At 36.9% G+C, this 15,434-nt stretch overlaps 1 protein-coding gene across 2 annotated transcripts in view; it reads left to right on the plus strand.

Moving 5' to 3' along the window:
- Positions 1–278: 278 nt before the first annotated feature.
- Positions 279–15,434, plus strand: part of atp5mc1 (ATP synthase membrane subunit c locus 1) — a 15,497-nt gene continuing 341 nt past the window's right edge. The window contains exons 1-4 of one of the 2 annotated variants that reach the window (XM_061905967.1): positions 279–370; positions 7,318–7,365; positions 10,185–10,259; positions 10,358–10,536. In XM_061905967.1, the coding sequence (XP_061761951.1) occupies positions 7,327–7,365; positions 10,185–10,259; positions 10,358–10,536 (293 nt within the window). In that variant the 5' untranslated portion in view covers positions 279–370; positions 7,318–7,326. Of the gene's footprint in view, positions 371–848; positions 988–7,317; positions 7,366–10,184; positions 10,260–10,357; positions 10,537–15,434 lie in introns of those variants that run through there. The other variant, XM_061905965.1, reaches the window with a different exon arrangement.

The following is a 15,434-nucleotide window of genomic DNA, read 5'->3' on the forward strand; positions in this document are numbered from 1 at the left end:
AAATATAAAGACTAGAGCAAAATTAAAATGAGCAATATCAACCAACAGTGTTTTTTTGATAATTTATAATAAATCATTTAGCATACATAACATTGATGATGAGCTTACAAAGACGAAAGGTGATTAAATGTCGCCCTCTAGTGTCGACTTTAATCATGGCAACTCAGTTATACGATCAATAATTTTGACCGATGGTTGCAATTGACCTTACTTTATGTTTCTTCTCGTATTGATTGCATTTTCCAACATACATATTCATGCCTTTCGGTAATTCATCATTTATGTTCAATTTAAAAACACTAAACTTGGAGGCGGGACTTCTTGTATTTCACCCGGAAGCAGGCTTGGACACGGGACGTGTGTTTGAAAGGTCAGTCGTGGTCATCTTGGACAATATTCATGACAAATGTGTGCTTTGTTTTAAATATGTGCTATTTGGTTTAACACTGTATGAAAATTATGCTCATTATGCTATTGGCTAAGTTTTATATTTGTAAATGTAAGTTCCTCAATACCCGACCTACTTTTTTTTACTTACTTTGATTATTATTTTTCAACTGTTTGTAAATCAACTCAACTCAACAATGTTAAAATTTATAAAAAAGGGTTTATAAAAAATAATAATTTGTTCGTTTTTACATTTAAAACCAACATTCAAACGAGTAACTATAAATACATTTTAAACATTTTAAAAAAGGTCAGTCGAAACTATCCAATCATATTAGCTAATGCTCACTCGGTCCCGCTTCTGTGGTGTAACTGACCCAATGAGATACTTCAGTTCAACAAACTCCAATTTGATAGGCTGAAGTAACGGAAGCGATATGATGATGTATAATTTCGCGCGAGGCTGCGGCCAATGAGCGACGAGGACGTAGCTCCTGTGCTTATAAATTACAAGGTGACAAGTAGTCTTCTTCTACGTGCTTAGACCACAAGTGAGTGCCAGAGCCGACGTCCCGGACCCTCCCGAAGCCTAAATCACCGGTAATATCATCTCCAATGTGCTTATTATCCACATATAACCACATTGATAGGGTATTTCATGCGTGTGTGTGGGATGTTATTGGTTCGCCGTGCGAGCTGTCAAAGGCTGCTGGAGCTAACACTAGCCAGCTTAGCAGTCAATGTCACATCTTAATATTAGTTTTCTACATTCATGTGTTAAATAGTCTGTGTGTGTGTATGGATATATGCAAAGGTCAGTCAGTTGTGTTACCCTAATCTGCTCAACTACTTTGACACAAAATGTCTGCCGGCAGGCCTTCAACTCATTCACACACTTTCTGCCTTGACGTGAATAATAGATGTGTATATCTCATGGCGCTAAGTGGGAACTTTAAATGGATCTGCACCCGGCACCATTTACAGGCCTTGTCATTAATGGCTCATGTTGACCTTCAGCTAGTTAGCTTAGCATAATTAGCATTGTTAGCTTTGTGTCAGGATCCAATCTGACATTCTCATTAACATTACTTGTTTTAAATATTAATGTGTACAAATAATATTCATGTCTAGAGAACAGCATGTAATATGATTACCGTGTTTCCTTGAATTGCCGCCGGGGCGCTAATTAATTTAAAACCTCTTCTCACTCCTGCGCTTACCAAAGGCATGTGGTAAAAGTAAGCATGCGCTAATTATTTTAAAACCTCTTCTCACTCTGGCACTTGCCAAAGGTATGCAGTAAAAATTTGATTGTGATGTAAGCTTGGACCTTAAAGGCATCCTGAAATGAGATTTTCTTATTTAAACAGTGATAGCAGGTCCATTCATTTTGTCATACTTGATCATTTCGCGATATTGCCATATTTTTTCTGAAAGGATTTAGTAGAGAACATCCACGATAAAGTTTGCTACTGTCGGTGTTAAGAGAACAGCCCTGCCTCTACCGGTAGTCGCAGACGATGACGTCACAAGTGTGGAGGCTCCTCACATATTCACATTGTTTTTAATGGGAGCCTCCAACAAAAAGTGCTATTCGGACCGAGAAAACGACAATTTCCCCATTAATTTGAGCGAGGATGAAAGATTCGTGTTTGAGGATATTGATAGCGACGGGCTAGAAAAAAAAAAAGAAGAGTTTAAAAAAAAAAAAAACGCGATTGCATTGGGACGGATTCCGATGTTTTTAAACACATTTACTAGGATAATTCTGGGAAATCCCTTATCTTTCTATTGTGTTGCTAGTGTTTTAGTGAGTTTAACAATACCTGATAGTCGGAGGTGTGTATCCACGGGTGTGTTGACGCCAATGTCCCACGGAAGTCGACGGCAGCTTTATGGACCGCCAAAGCTCAGCTTTTATCCGGTAAGAAGCGACTTTTTAACCACAATTTTCTCATCGAAACCTGCTGGTTGACATTTGTTCTGGATCCATGTTCGCTTGACCGCGCTCTGATCCTTAGTAAATTTTCACCTCCGGGAATTTTAAACAAGGAATCACCGTGTGTTTGTGTGGCTAAAGGCTAAAGCTTCCCAACTCCATCTTTCTTCTGTGACTTCTCCAATATTAATTTCACAAATTGCAAAAGATTCAGCATCACAGATCTTCAAAATACTGTGTAATTATCCCGTTAAAGCAGACGACTTTTAGCTGTGTGTGTGCATGCGCTCATACTTCCTAAAAACGCGTGACGTCTTGCGTACACGTCATCATTACACAACGTTTCCTAGACAAAACTCCTGGGAAATTTAAAATTGCAATTGGTAAACTATAAAGGCCGTATTGGCATGTGTTGCAATGTTAATATTTCATCATTGATATTTAAACTATCAGACTGCGTGGTGAGTAGTAATGGGTTTCAGTAGGCCTTTAAATCCTACTGAATAGCTCTTAATCTTTTTCCCTTCATGCGATTTCAAATTACCGGTATTGAAATCAGCATCCTCCATTTTGAAAATGATGACAGGGGAAGTGTCACCTGTGACGTCACGAGTTTGACCAGGCGGTAATACTAAGCATGCGCCAATTATTTTGGGAAGCAAGTTTGACCCGGCAGTAATTCAAGGCAGGCGCATACTATATGCCCTGCGGCAATTCAAGGAAACACGGTAATTATTCAGGGTATTGCTGATATTGCTGAAAACTGTTTCACAATATTTGTTGTATAGCGGACATATCAATTTATTTATTTTTTAAAGACTTATGGAGATACGCTCCAGGGACCCCAAAAGGGACAAATGTTAGAAAATGCATGGATGGAAAATAACAAGCATGAGAATCCATCCATCCATTTTCTACCGCTTATTCCCTTTTGGGGTCACGGGGAAGCATGAGAATAGTTTATTTTATTTGAAATGTAATCTTCCTCTAAATTGAATTCCTTGGCTGTCAAGACAGAAAAGGAAATGTCAACACAAGCATGGAAAACACTCAACGTAAACAAAACAGTAAAAATGAAGGTGCGAGAATAAAGAATATGTAATAAATGCTGCATAAAATGTAAGGAAATGTAAACCTGAGAAGTAGGGACGGGTTGATGAGGCGTCATGTATGTGTAGACACATTGCAAAACTCTATTGATACTGTTTCAATACTGTGTCACTAAATACTGACATCTGCTGGACATTGAAAATCCTTACAGGCAACCTATGGACCGACTCAACTGACACTGATTTTATGACCTAGTATAAACAATAATATAAACCAAGTCATTGTATTTCATTTAGGATTATTTCATTTTTTCATTGAAATAAAAATATATTTGTATCTTTTTTAGATACAGTCAATGTGAACATGTATCATAACATGGAAATCTAAGAGAACGTGTTGTGAATGAGGGTACTTGTGGACTGGGAATTTTTTTTGTTTTGTTTTGTTTTTTTACATGCGCTCAGAATACGCACTGTTGATTGATTGAATCTCTTATAAGTAGATTGCACAGTACAGTACATATTTCTTACAACTTACCACTAAATGTTAACACCCAAATAAGTTTTTCAACTTGTTTAAGTCGGGGTCCACGTTAATCAATTCATGGTAAAAAGTTAATGGGTTTGTGCTGGATTCAAACAAGTGCCCTACGGAACTCAGTAAGAACAACTATGGTCCTTGACTCTACCAACTGAGCTATCGAAGAGATTGGGTGTTGCTGAATTTTAATGTCACTAATATGATGGTTGTGTGGGTGGTACAATACTGGAAACATTGGATGAAACGAGAGGAAATTAACACAAATACCTTTTTTTCCGATATATGATCAAAATATTCCCACACGGCAGAAATGATCTCGGACGACGATAAATGACCAACAACAGAAGTGCGGTGATTCTGTCGGCAGCAGCATCTCGTTGACAGATGCACTTCTTATAAACACAGTTTGGCGCGCAGGGGCCAGTGCGACACAGTTCGCGTATCGGTCACGTGACCAAAACAGCTCATGATGGGTCACGTGACTTTCTAAAGGCGGCACACGCACCGACACAGGGTTTCGCTCTACGAGCTCAACGCATGCGCCGATGCATCGGTGTTGCCGGACCCATCACTACTGAGAAGTATTGTCTGCAGGTTTAGTGGCAGGAAGTCACAACGGTGCTCTAAAGGGTGAGCTCAGGCGGGTGGATATTGGCGATTGTTTACAGACCACATTGGTCCAACCACTATTCCCTTTGGGGAAGAAAAGCCCCAAAAGTACATTTCTGTCTTCTTACTCCAGAGAGTGACAGCCAAACTGATAGATACTGTCGCCTGATTGGATGTTGGCATGTCATGTGATCACTTCCTGCGTTGCTCTGTTACCAGAGTGTCTTTTGTTCTTGCAACTAACCTTGCTTCCACATTTCTGCTATTTTTCCCCACAAAGAAGAGATATAAATATTTGTTTTATCAAATTTATTTTTTATTGTTTTCCAGGACGTGTCTACTACGATATATTTTTATGGTTTTATCGCCCAGCCCTAGTACACTACACTAAAGGACATAAATGTGGATGTTGTGTTGGCATACATTTCACTGGTATAAATATTTGTGTTATTAACTCCTATATATATATATATACACACATGAATACACAAATAAAATGCATTGATTCATCTTTGCTATGAATTTACCCTTAAATCAAATAGTGTTTCTCACCTTTTTTACCAAAGTGACTGAGCTCACAACTCTCTTTTGCCCCAAGGTGGATTGTTTTGCATTTATACTAATAAAAGAAGCACTGATTCAAGTGTAAGTCCGTTTTCAACATGCTTTAACAGACGCTGTGTACAAAAACCGGGGCAGACTTTTGGCATAAATTGTTGTCAAAGTTGGGTGTACAAAAAACAAATGTGTATATGCATGAGAACAAAAATGCTAATATTTACATTTGTGGTCAAAAGTTTACATACACTTTTAAAATAAGTTAAAGTACCCATGATTGTCACACACACACACACTAGGTGTGGTGAAAATATTCTCTGCATTTGACCCATCACCCTTGATCACCCCTTGAGGAGAGCAGTGAGCAGCAGCAGTGGCCGCGCCCGGTAATAATTTTTGCTGATTTAACCCCCAATTCCAACCCTTGGTGCTGAGTACAGGGAGGTAATGGTTCCCATTTTTATAAATATGTTTATGTATATAATTAATGTTTATACATCTAAATTGATTTTATGTTTATAATTAATGTTGATATATCTTGATTGTATGTACTGTATATAATGAGTGATTATGTATTTAATTATGTTTGTATACGTTTATACATCTAATTTATTTAATATATAATGTTTATGTATATGTCTATAAATGAAATTGATTTTATGTATATAATTATTTATGTATATAATTTATTTAACCTCTTAAGGCCCAAGCTGTACCAACCTCGTCACGTCCGTTGTGTCCTGAGCAAGACACTTTAGCCTTTCTCCTGATGGGTGCTGGTTAGCGCCTTGCATGGCAGCTCCCTCCATCAGTGTGTGAATGGGTAAATGTGGAAGTAGTGTCAAAGCACTTTGAGTACCTTAAAGGTATAAAAGCCCTATACAAGTACAACCATTTATCATTTAATTACAATAAAAACTAAGAATCATCTTTTGATATGATGTACTTGGTCCATAAATAACAAACGTGTACTTCATGTTTTGTGACATGCTAATTCCATTGTATGTTATGCCCTTCTGACACCACCAGATGGCAGTATAAGTGTTGACCATAAGACCCCAATTCAGTAGTGTTCACAATTTTGGAAATAAGAGCGAAATGGTGCTGTGCACGCATGTGGCCACTAAGCCTTTAGAGGATTTTTATAATTGTTTATCTTTATGATTAATGTTGATAAATCTAATTCACATTTATTTATATAATTGTTTATACATCTAATTGATTTTATGTACATAATTGTTTTTGTATTCGATTTTTGTATGTATATAATTGTTTATAATCAATATCGATGTATGTAATGTTTGTTTATAGTTCACGTCTATAATTTATGTATATAATGAATGTCTATGTACATAATAGTTAGGTATATGATAAATGTATAGGTATCTGTTTATGTATGTAATACATTTTTATGTAAATAATTAATGTTAATGTATTTAATTAATATGTATGTATATAATTAAAGTTTATGTATATAACTGTTTATACATCCAATGTATTTAATACATAAAATTAATGTTTATGCGTATAATGGTTAGAAATCTGATTGTATGTATATATTTAATGTCTATGTATATAATTGTTTATATATTTAATGTATGTAATTAATGTTTATGTATGTAATTGATGTTTACATATATAATTCACATTTATTTATATAATTGTTTCTAAATCTAATTGATTTTATGTACATAATGTTTATATATTTGTTTTTATGTATAATGTATACAATTTTATGTATATAATGTTTATAATCAATATATATGTTTGTATTGTTTTACAGTTCACGTCTATGTATATAATTATTGTGTGTGTGTATAATTGTTTATATAATCAATGTTTATGTATGTATTTTTTTATGTATTTACTTAGATGTGAATTATATACATGTAGATTATCTATTTATTAATGTTTATGTATTTAATTATTGTCTGTGTTACATGAGACAACTAATATTGCACATCAACACCTAAAAAAAAATCACATACTGTACATCTTCGAAGTAAATATGTTTGTTTGGTTTTGCTTTAAATTCTTCAATAGGAACTCTATGGTGTGACTTGTTCATCACATGGTTCAGGTCGGTAATTGTATAGGACAAAAACATATAAAGTAGCGAATCTCAAAAAGTGGCGTGTAATTCTGCAGGCGCGGACAAAGTGCACGTGAACACTGCAGGAGGTCTTCATCAAGGTTGTGTTTTGCTCGAATTAACTTTTGTGTTTCTCTCTTAGGTTCCAGCCATGTATGCCTGCGCTAAATTTGTCACTTCTCCTGCTCTGGTACGTAGAAACTTTATTGTGTGGGGCTTAAAACTGGGCTTATGGCACCATAGAAGTGTGTATTATCCACGAAAAGTTAATGGTATTTTTTTAATGACCTGTCTAAAATCAGGAGCAGGAAAAATATGTTAAATGGGTATGTGAAATGTAATCTTCCTCTGATTATAATCCCTCAGCAATCAAGGCAGAAGGGAAAATGGGAAAACACCCTCAGTTTAAACAAAATAGTCAAGTCATAAGAAATGCCTGATGAAGTGTAATAAAATAGTCTAAAAATGTAAACTTAAGCCATGTCCACAGTTTAAAAAATGTTTATTTGGGGTTAAAACAACCTCTATCCACTTGAGTCTACCCTATATTCCGGACTAAAGGGTGCACCGGTATATAAGCCACACCCACTAAATTTTAGGAAGAAATATTTTTCCATCTATTCGTAGCAGTTGTTAAATTGACTTATTTACACAGAAATGTTTATTTACAGACCTTAAGTTCCAAACGGTGTCTAACATGGCAGTAAAACGGCTGATCAAACAAAACATAATCATGGACCCACTAGCTGCGTAAGTTAGCTCTCCAATCAGCTAAACAGACTAACTCCACGGTGACGTTTTGGTTAATTTGCAAAACTGGAATACATAAAGAATGCCATCGTAAGTTAACTCAGACACTTGTAAATGTGTTAGCATATTAGCTAACGCTAACGAAGCTAGTTTGATTACATTACGATAGCGCATACAAATATGCATTAAAAGACTCCTACAGACATCACACTTCGGACGCTTTAGTAAGTAAGAATTGTTTTAGTTATAATGTACAACTTACAAACGTTGCTTGGAGTGACGAATGAAGAATCCACATGTAGAAACGCTGTGGATGATGATGATGATGATCAGAAGACAAAATAGCACTTCTGCTTCCGATTCAAAGCTTTTAACAGCAGGAATTCACATTTACCCAGCAGCACTTGCAGGGGACAAACTTGTCCAAAAGATGGCACCATGGCACAAACAATAACAGACCATTTCTCTGTCTTTGCTTGTTTATTTTTTATTCTTTGCATTATGGCCGTCAGCAAAGAAGAAGAATCCAATAATTAGGTACATTTTTAAGTTGTATTTCCTAATATATTTTTGTAACAACCACAGCTGATAAATGGTTATTGTAGACTGGGGTTAAATCACTAAAAAAAGGTTGAGAACCACTGTTCTAGACCATAAGACAGATGAAACTTGGAAAAGCATAGAGGTCTACAACTTGCATGTTGCTTGCTGTTTTTCAGTTTGGACTTTCTCTCCCTAAAAGTCCTCTTAATATTTGCACATTTTGTAAATGGCTGTTCGCAGGTACATCTAGCCCATATAAAAAATGATTTCCACATCACAGACATGCTGACAACTCTCCAGACAGTGGTGTGCGTTTTGTTTACATCCCGTTTCAGTAGCGCCGTTAGTCTTTTTCTGGTCAAGATTTCGGTACATCACTTGTCAATATTGCACAAATAGGCCATATATATCAATTCATATTGTAACGACCATCTGTCAGTCTTTCCTATGTTGGCAAACATACCTTCGGTGCTTGAAAGGTGCTTGGCGGAGAATGAGGAAGTGTTGTGTGTCTAGGGAAGCACGGACTCATGGGAACAAAAGTGTCTGCACGGGAGGTAAAACCTGTTGGAATTGTGCAATTTGTTATATAATTGGTAATAAAAAATAAAAAAGCGTCTTCCTGGGGCTACAATATATTACTTTAATTAGTTTTCAAGTTAAAACAAACTTATTTTCAAAGTGTGGCAATTACATTAAAGGGAAACTGACTATAGCTGTCAACATTGTGAATGTGCTGAAAGATTTGATTATCGAAATATAACTATAGATGTCAACATTGTATATGTGCTGAAAAATTCATTTATGATTGTTGATCAAAGTTGTCAACTTTGTGTATGTACTTAAAGATTCATTTATGATTGTTTACCAAAATATAAATATAGATTTCAACATTGTATGTGCTGAAAGAGTCATTTATGATTGTTGATCAAAACTCTATGTGACATCTGGTGATTACAATGTATTGGGCTATTTGGTGGATATTTGCTATTCTGGGCAGTTGCAAAGAATTAAGTACAACAAACCACAAAACGGTGTCGCAAAGCACATTCAAATTCAAACCTTCGATTTTGTGAATGTTCCATCCCTAATGCCAGGATTGCTTTGAAAACTTTGGGCACAACTATTTTAGTGGTTTTAGCCAGAAAACTTCCCAGTATGTGAAGAGATGAACTGAGCATTCACAGTATTCCTCTTTTTCTAGGGATGAACATTTTTTTATTAGCCGACACATAACTTCCTGCTTAAGACTACTATTTTTGCAATGTAGATTTAAGTGTAGTTTGCGCACACTTTGAGGTAAAGCCAGGGTGTCCAAACTGTCATAGATTCAACACCGCATTACACGGCAGAGGGCTTTCAAATTAATCTGAAATACCAGGCGGTCCCTGAATGATACATATTTGCTGCTTCTTGTGGACAATGAAAGTAAATCGGCTCAATGACCCTTGAAATTACTGTGAAATAATAGCACAACATTTACTTATATGACATAATCCAAACAACCCTCTCTAGTCATGGTGAAAACATGGTCACTGAACTTTGTGGATATTACAAAAACGTCCAAACGCCATATTAAAAAAAATCATATTCAAATACTCTCCACACTCATCCATGTTTGATGCATTTCAGCTGCTTGATGACTTTTACCAAGGAACATGCTAACAAATAAGATGGAACATTTGAAAGTCTCTCTGACTAAACTCCTTCCTGTAGCTGCGCGGAGGGTCCAGAGTCCTTGCCCGGCCCGTCTCCGTCTTTAGCCGACCTGAAGCCAATGTGGAGCAGCAGGTGAGAACTTCAAGTCGGATGAGAATTTACTGGATCTCATTCAGGGGATGAATGATGAGCGTCCATTTGGAGTTGAACTTGTTCCTGGTTCTCCTCAGACCCTCTTGCCAGAACGTCCGTCGTCAGTCGTGAGTCGCTCTTTCCAGACCAGCTCGATGTGTCGGGACATCGACACCGCAGCCAAGTTCATCGGTGCCGGTGCTGCCACTGTGGGGGTGGCTGGTTCCGGAGCTGGAATTGGAACCGTGTTTGGTAGCCTCATCATTGGCTATGCCAGGTGATTTCATGTTGACGCCTTGGATGTCTCACAATATGCTGATTCACTTCAAGAGAAATATTGCTTTTCTACTAACATGGATGAAACAAGTGTGTTCTAGGGTTGTACTAGTATAGTATCACGGTACTAATGAATCATATTCAGTACAATACTGCCTCTAGAAAGTACCAGTTTTAAGATGCGCCGTCACGTGGTGACATTGCTGGCTGGTTTTACGAGCAGAGGAGCATGTTGGGTAGCGCACGCACACAGTACTTACAAGCAGACAGTGTGTAGACAGAAAGGGGAGAATGAATGCGTTTTGGTGTAAAAAGTAAAGATAAAGGTGAAGTTATAAAACTGAAACGCCCTCAGAAAGTGGTGCTTTAAGACATGGCTAGCTAGCTAGCTAGCAGCTAACATCAATCTGCAGTCTTTTAGCGATTTCTAAATCACTAATACTGACCTCTAGGGCAATAAAGTTTCTTACAAGTCTCATTATCACTGGAGGACGAGGAATAGCTAAACATGCTTCACTACACACTGTTGGAAGATTCAATAGCTAACAACAATCTAGCACCCCTGAATGTAAACTAATGCCATGAGTGGAGCTACACCTGACATCCACTGTGATGATACCAAGTACTGTATTTCCTTGAATAGCCGCCGGGGCGCTAATTATTTTAAAACCCTCTTCTCACTCCTGCGCTTATTCAAAGCATGCGGTAAAAGTAAGCAGGCGCTAATAATTTTAAAACCTCTTCTCACCCCTGCGCTTACCAATGGCATGCAGTAAAAAATTGAGTGTGATATAAAAAAAGTTATTCTACGTCCGCGGCCCGGTTGTTGGGGACCACTGCTCTACAGCGTCCCATCGCGCCCCACTTTTCACCATGCTGTTTGCGTGCCGGCCGGACGCATGCATTTCGCTGCTTCTTGTACGAGATTGCAATGCATACTTGGTCAACAGCCATACCTTTTACACTGATGTTTGTGATATAAACAACTTTAAAACTCTTACTAATATGCGCCACACTCTGTGAACCCACACCAAGCACATTTCTGGAGAGCATTGGCTCTGTGGCGCATTATAAACGCAGTATAGGGATTACCCATAATTCCGTGTATCCGTGACTCTTGCTGTATTATACACGTGCCCCCAACCCTTCCCACCTCAACCAACGTACGGAAGGGGAGGGAGGCAGGGTTTGGTGCCAGCGGGTGTATGTGCATTGCAGTCTGGGTAGGTTTTGTGTTGTTTGTGGTGTGTTGCAGGGCAGATGTTCTCCAGAAGTGTTTGTCATCGTTTAATGTGGATTCGCGGAGTGTTGCGCGTATTTGTAGGAGTGTTGAAGTTGCTTTATGTCACAACCATTAGTGTGTTCTGTATGGCTGTGGAACAAGACCCCTGGTTTACACAGTCATAGCAAAAAAAAAAAAACTCTGCCATTTTGAAATTGACGGCAGGGGAATCTTCACTTGTGACGTCACAAATTTTACCCAGCGGTCAAAGTAAGCATGTGCTTATTAATTTGGGGAGCGAGCTTCGCCCCGGCAGTAATTCAAGCAAGGCAGGCGCATATTACATGCCCGGCCCGGCGGTTATTCAAGGAAATACCTTATATTATCTTTACTACTATGATGACATCGATATTTTTTTACATAATGTATTTTTAAATAAAAACATGTTTATAAACTCAGTAAATATGTGCCTGGACACATGAGGACTTTGAATGACAAATATGATTCTGTAACTACTTGGTATCAGATCGATACCTAAATGTGTGGTATCATCCAAAACTAATGTAAAGTATAAAACCAGAGAATAAGTGATTATTACATTTTAACAGAAGTGTAGATAGAACATGTTAAAACTGAAAATAAGCAGATATTAACAAGTAGATTAATAATTCATTTTCTACCACTTTCCCTTAATGTTGACAAAAATAGGTGGAAAAATGACACAATATGTTACTGCATACGTCAGCAGACTAATTAGGAGTCTTTGTTTAATTACTACTAAAAACAAGGTGTCAAGTATGTTCACCATTTTATTTCAGGACTAAATTACAATAATAAACATGTTTAATATACACAAAGATTTTTTTGGTTAAAATAAAGACAATAATGCCATTTTGTGTGGTCCCCATTATTTAGAAAAGTATCAAAATACATTTTGGAATCGGGACAACATTCTTATGTGGACAATATTGTCTTGGAGGTTTTTCACATACTGGTATAGAAATATTGGTCTTGATGATGTAGTACAACACAGGTTCTTAACCTTTTCCACTACACTCAAATATTACCACTGAATTAGTCATCTTTCTCTTGATTTGAATCATATTAATAAATCATATCTAACTTACTTAAGGTGCACAACCGTATCAAATGATATAAAAGCATACATATAATTTAACACATACACCTTAGGCTTAGGTCAGACTGATTAGAAAAATAAATACTAATCAAATGTACGGCATAAGAGACTTGAGGATAACTGACGAGAAATACATTTACATACAATTTAAGTTGGGCTAAAATAAGACAAAATAATAAACATGTATCCTAACTAAACTGTCAATAAAATTAAAGTGCACATGGAAATACAACTTCAACACTTGACTCACAATTCTTGAGCTTAAAAAGCCCTACTAGAATCTGAGCCATGTTTACTTTCATCAACGCTGCAGCACGTGTGACACCACATTGCAGGTGGCATTTATTTTTTTTGTAACGTGATTATTACCGAATTTTATAATTAAAGAGCGCACCGCTATATACGACTCACATCCGCAAAATGTATGAGTCGCAACGGACTATAAGTCACAGTTACGAAACGAGGTATTTACAGTTATTTAGTAAATGTTTATTTACATACCTTATTTGTTTCTAAACGATGTAAGTAAAACGGCTGATCAAACAAAACAGAAGTCATGGTCATGGACCCACTAGCTGCGCAAGCTAGCTCTCCAATCAGCTAAACAGACCCAATGACTCCACATTTATGTTTTGGGGAATACACTGAGGAATTTCTGAAACTGAAACAATACAAAAAGAATGCCATTGTAAGTTAATAATACTAACACAGACACTCGTGAAAGTGTTAGCATATTTGCTTATGCTAACAACGCTGGCACCTAACAGTTTTATCTGATTTTTGGGGTGACGATTCGACCCCGAAGGGAATAAGCGGTAGAAAATGGATTGATGGATGGACTTAATTTAGAATCGGCTTTCTATTCAAACCAATTTTCTCACTGTATTATTTGGTATAATAATTAAGTTACTAATACTAATTGACACTTGTAAACATGTTAGCATATTAGCTCATGCTAACGATGATTGATTACATTGCGATAGCACACACAAATATGCATGAAAACACTCCTACAGACATCACTTTTGGGACAGATTAGTAAGTCAGAATTGTTTTAGTTATATTGTAAAACCTACAAACGCTGTTTGGAGTGATGAATAAAGAATCCATACGAGCAGCAACGCTACTTGTATGGACAGATAAGACGTAACCTATTTCCGGTTGAAAGCTTAGTGTACTTGAAACTCTGGAATTTCCAGAAATTTAAAGAATAGCAATTTGAACAAATAAAATTTGTTTTTTCAGGCGGTAACCTAGACACTCGTAAACATGTTCGCATATTAGCTCATGCAGACAACGCTAGCTTCATTACATTACAATGGCACGTACAAATATGCATGAAAACACTCCTACAGACATCACAAATGGGACGGTTTAGTAAGTAAGAATTGTTTTAACTATTATGTAAAACTTACAAACGCTGCTTGGAGTGACGAATAAAGAATAATACGAGCAGAAGCACAACAGACAGATGAAAAAGACGGAATGGCACTTCTACTTCCGGCCGAAACTTAGTCAACTTGAAAATCTGGAATTTACGGAAATTTAAAGAATAGCAATTTGGAAAAATAAAATTCCGTTTTTCAGGGTGGTAACATAGACACTCGTAAACGTGTTAGCATATTAGCTCATGCAGACGACGCTAGCTTCGTTACATTATGCGAGCAGGTACAAATATGCATGAAAACACTCCTACAGACATCACACATGGGACGCTTCAGTAAGTAAGAATTGTTTTAGTTATAATGTAAAACTTACAAACATTGCTTGGAGTGACGAATGAAGAATCCATCTTAGCAGAAACGCTATGGACAGATAGACGGAACGTACTTCCGATTGAAATCTTAGTCTACTTATAAGTCTGGAATTTACAGAAATTTAAAGGACAGTAATTTGAAAATAAAAAAATTCCGTTTTTCTGACGGTAACATAGACACTCGTAAACGTGTTAACAGATTAGCTCATGCAAACGAAGCTCTTTTCATTACATTATGATAGCACGTTACAAATGTGCATGAAAACACATGGGACGCTTCAGTAAGTCAGAATTGTTTTAGTTGTATTGTAAAACCCTGCAAACCTTGCTCTGAGTGATGACTGAAGAATCCATACGAGTAAAACTGCTACGGACGGCTTGAAGACCGAACTGCATTTTTTCTTCCTTTACAAAGTCCAGTAGAGCAGTGGTCCCCAACCTTTTTGTATCCGCGGACCGGTCAACGCTTAATAATTTGTCCCGCGGCCTGGGGGGTGTCCTTTTTTTTTTTTTCTTTGTCATGAAAACGGGATGTTTTTGTCATGAAAAAGGGAGTTTTTTGTGGTTGGTGTACTATTTGTAAGTGTATATTGTGTTTTTTTATGTTGATTTAATTAAAAAAAAAATATATATATATATATTTTTTTTTTTTATAAAAAATTCTTCTGCGGCCCGGGCCGCGGCCCGGTGGTTGGGGACCACTGCAGTAGAGTGTTCATGTCTTATATAAGTATTGTGAATAATACAAATAATGTGACTTACTTAAAGACGAGTGTAACATGT

This window comes from Nerophis ophidion, linkage group LG07, assembly GCF_033978795.1.
Source record: "Nerophis ophidion isolate RoL-2023_Sa linkage group LG07, RoL_Noph_v1.0, whole genome shotgun sequence".
NCBI lineage: Eukaryota > Metazoa > Chordata > Actinopteri > Syngnathiformes > Syngnathidae > Nerophis > Nerophis ophidion.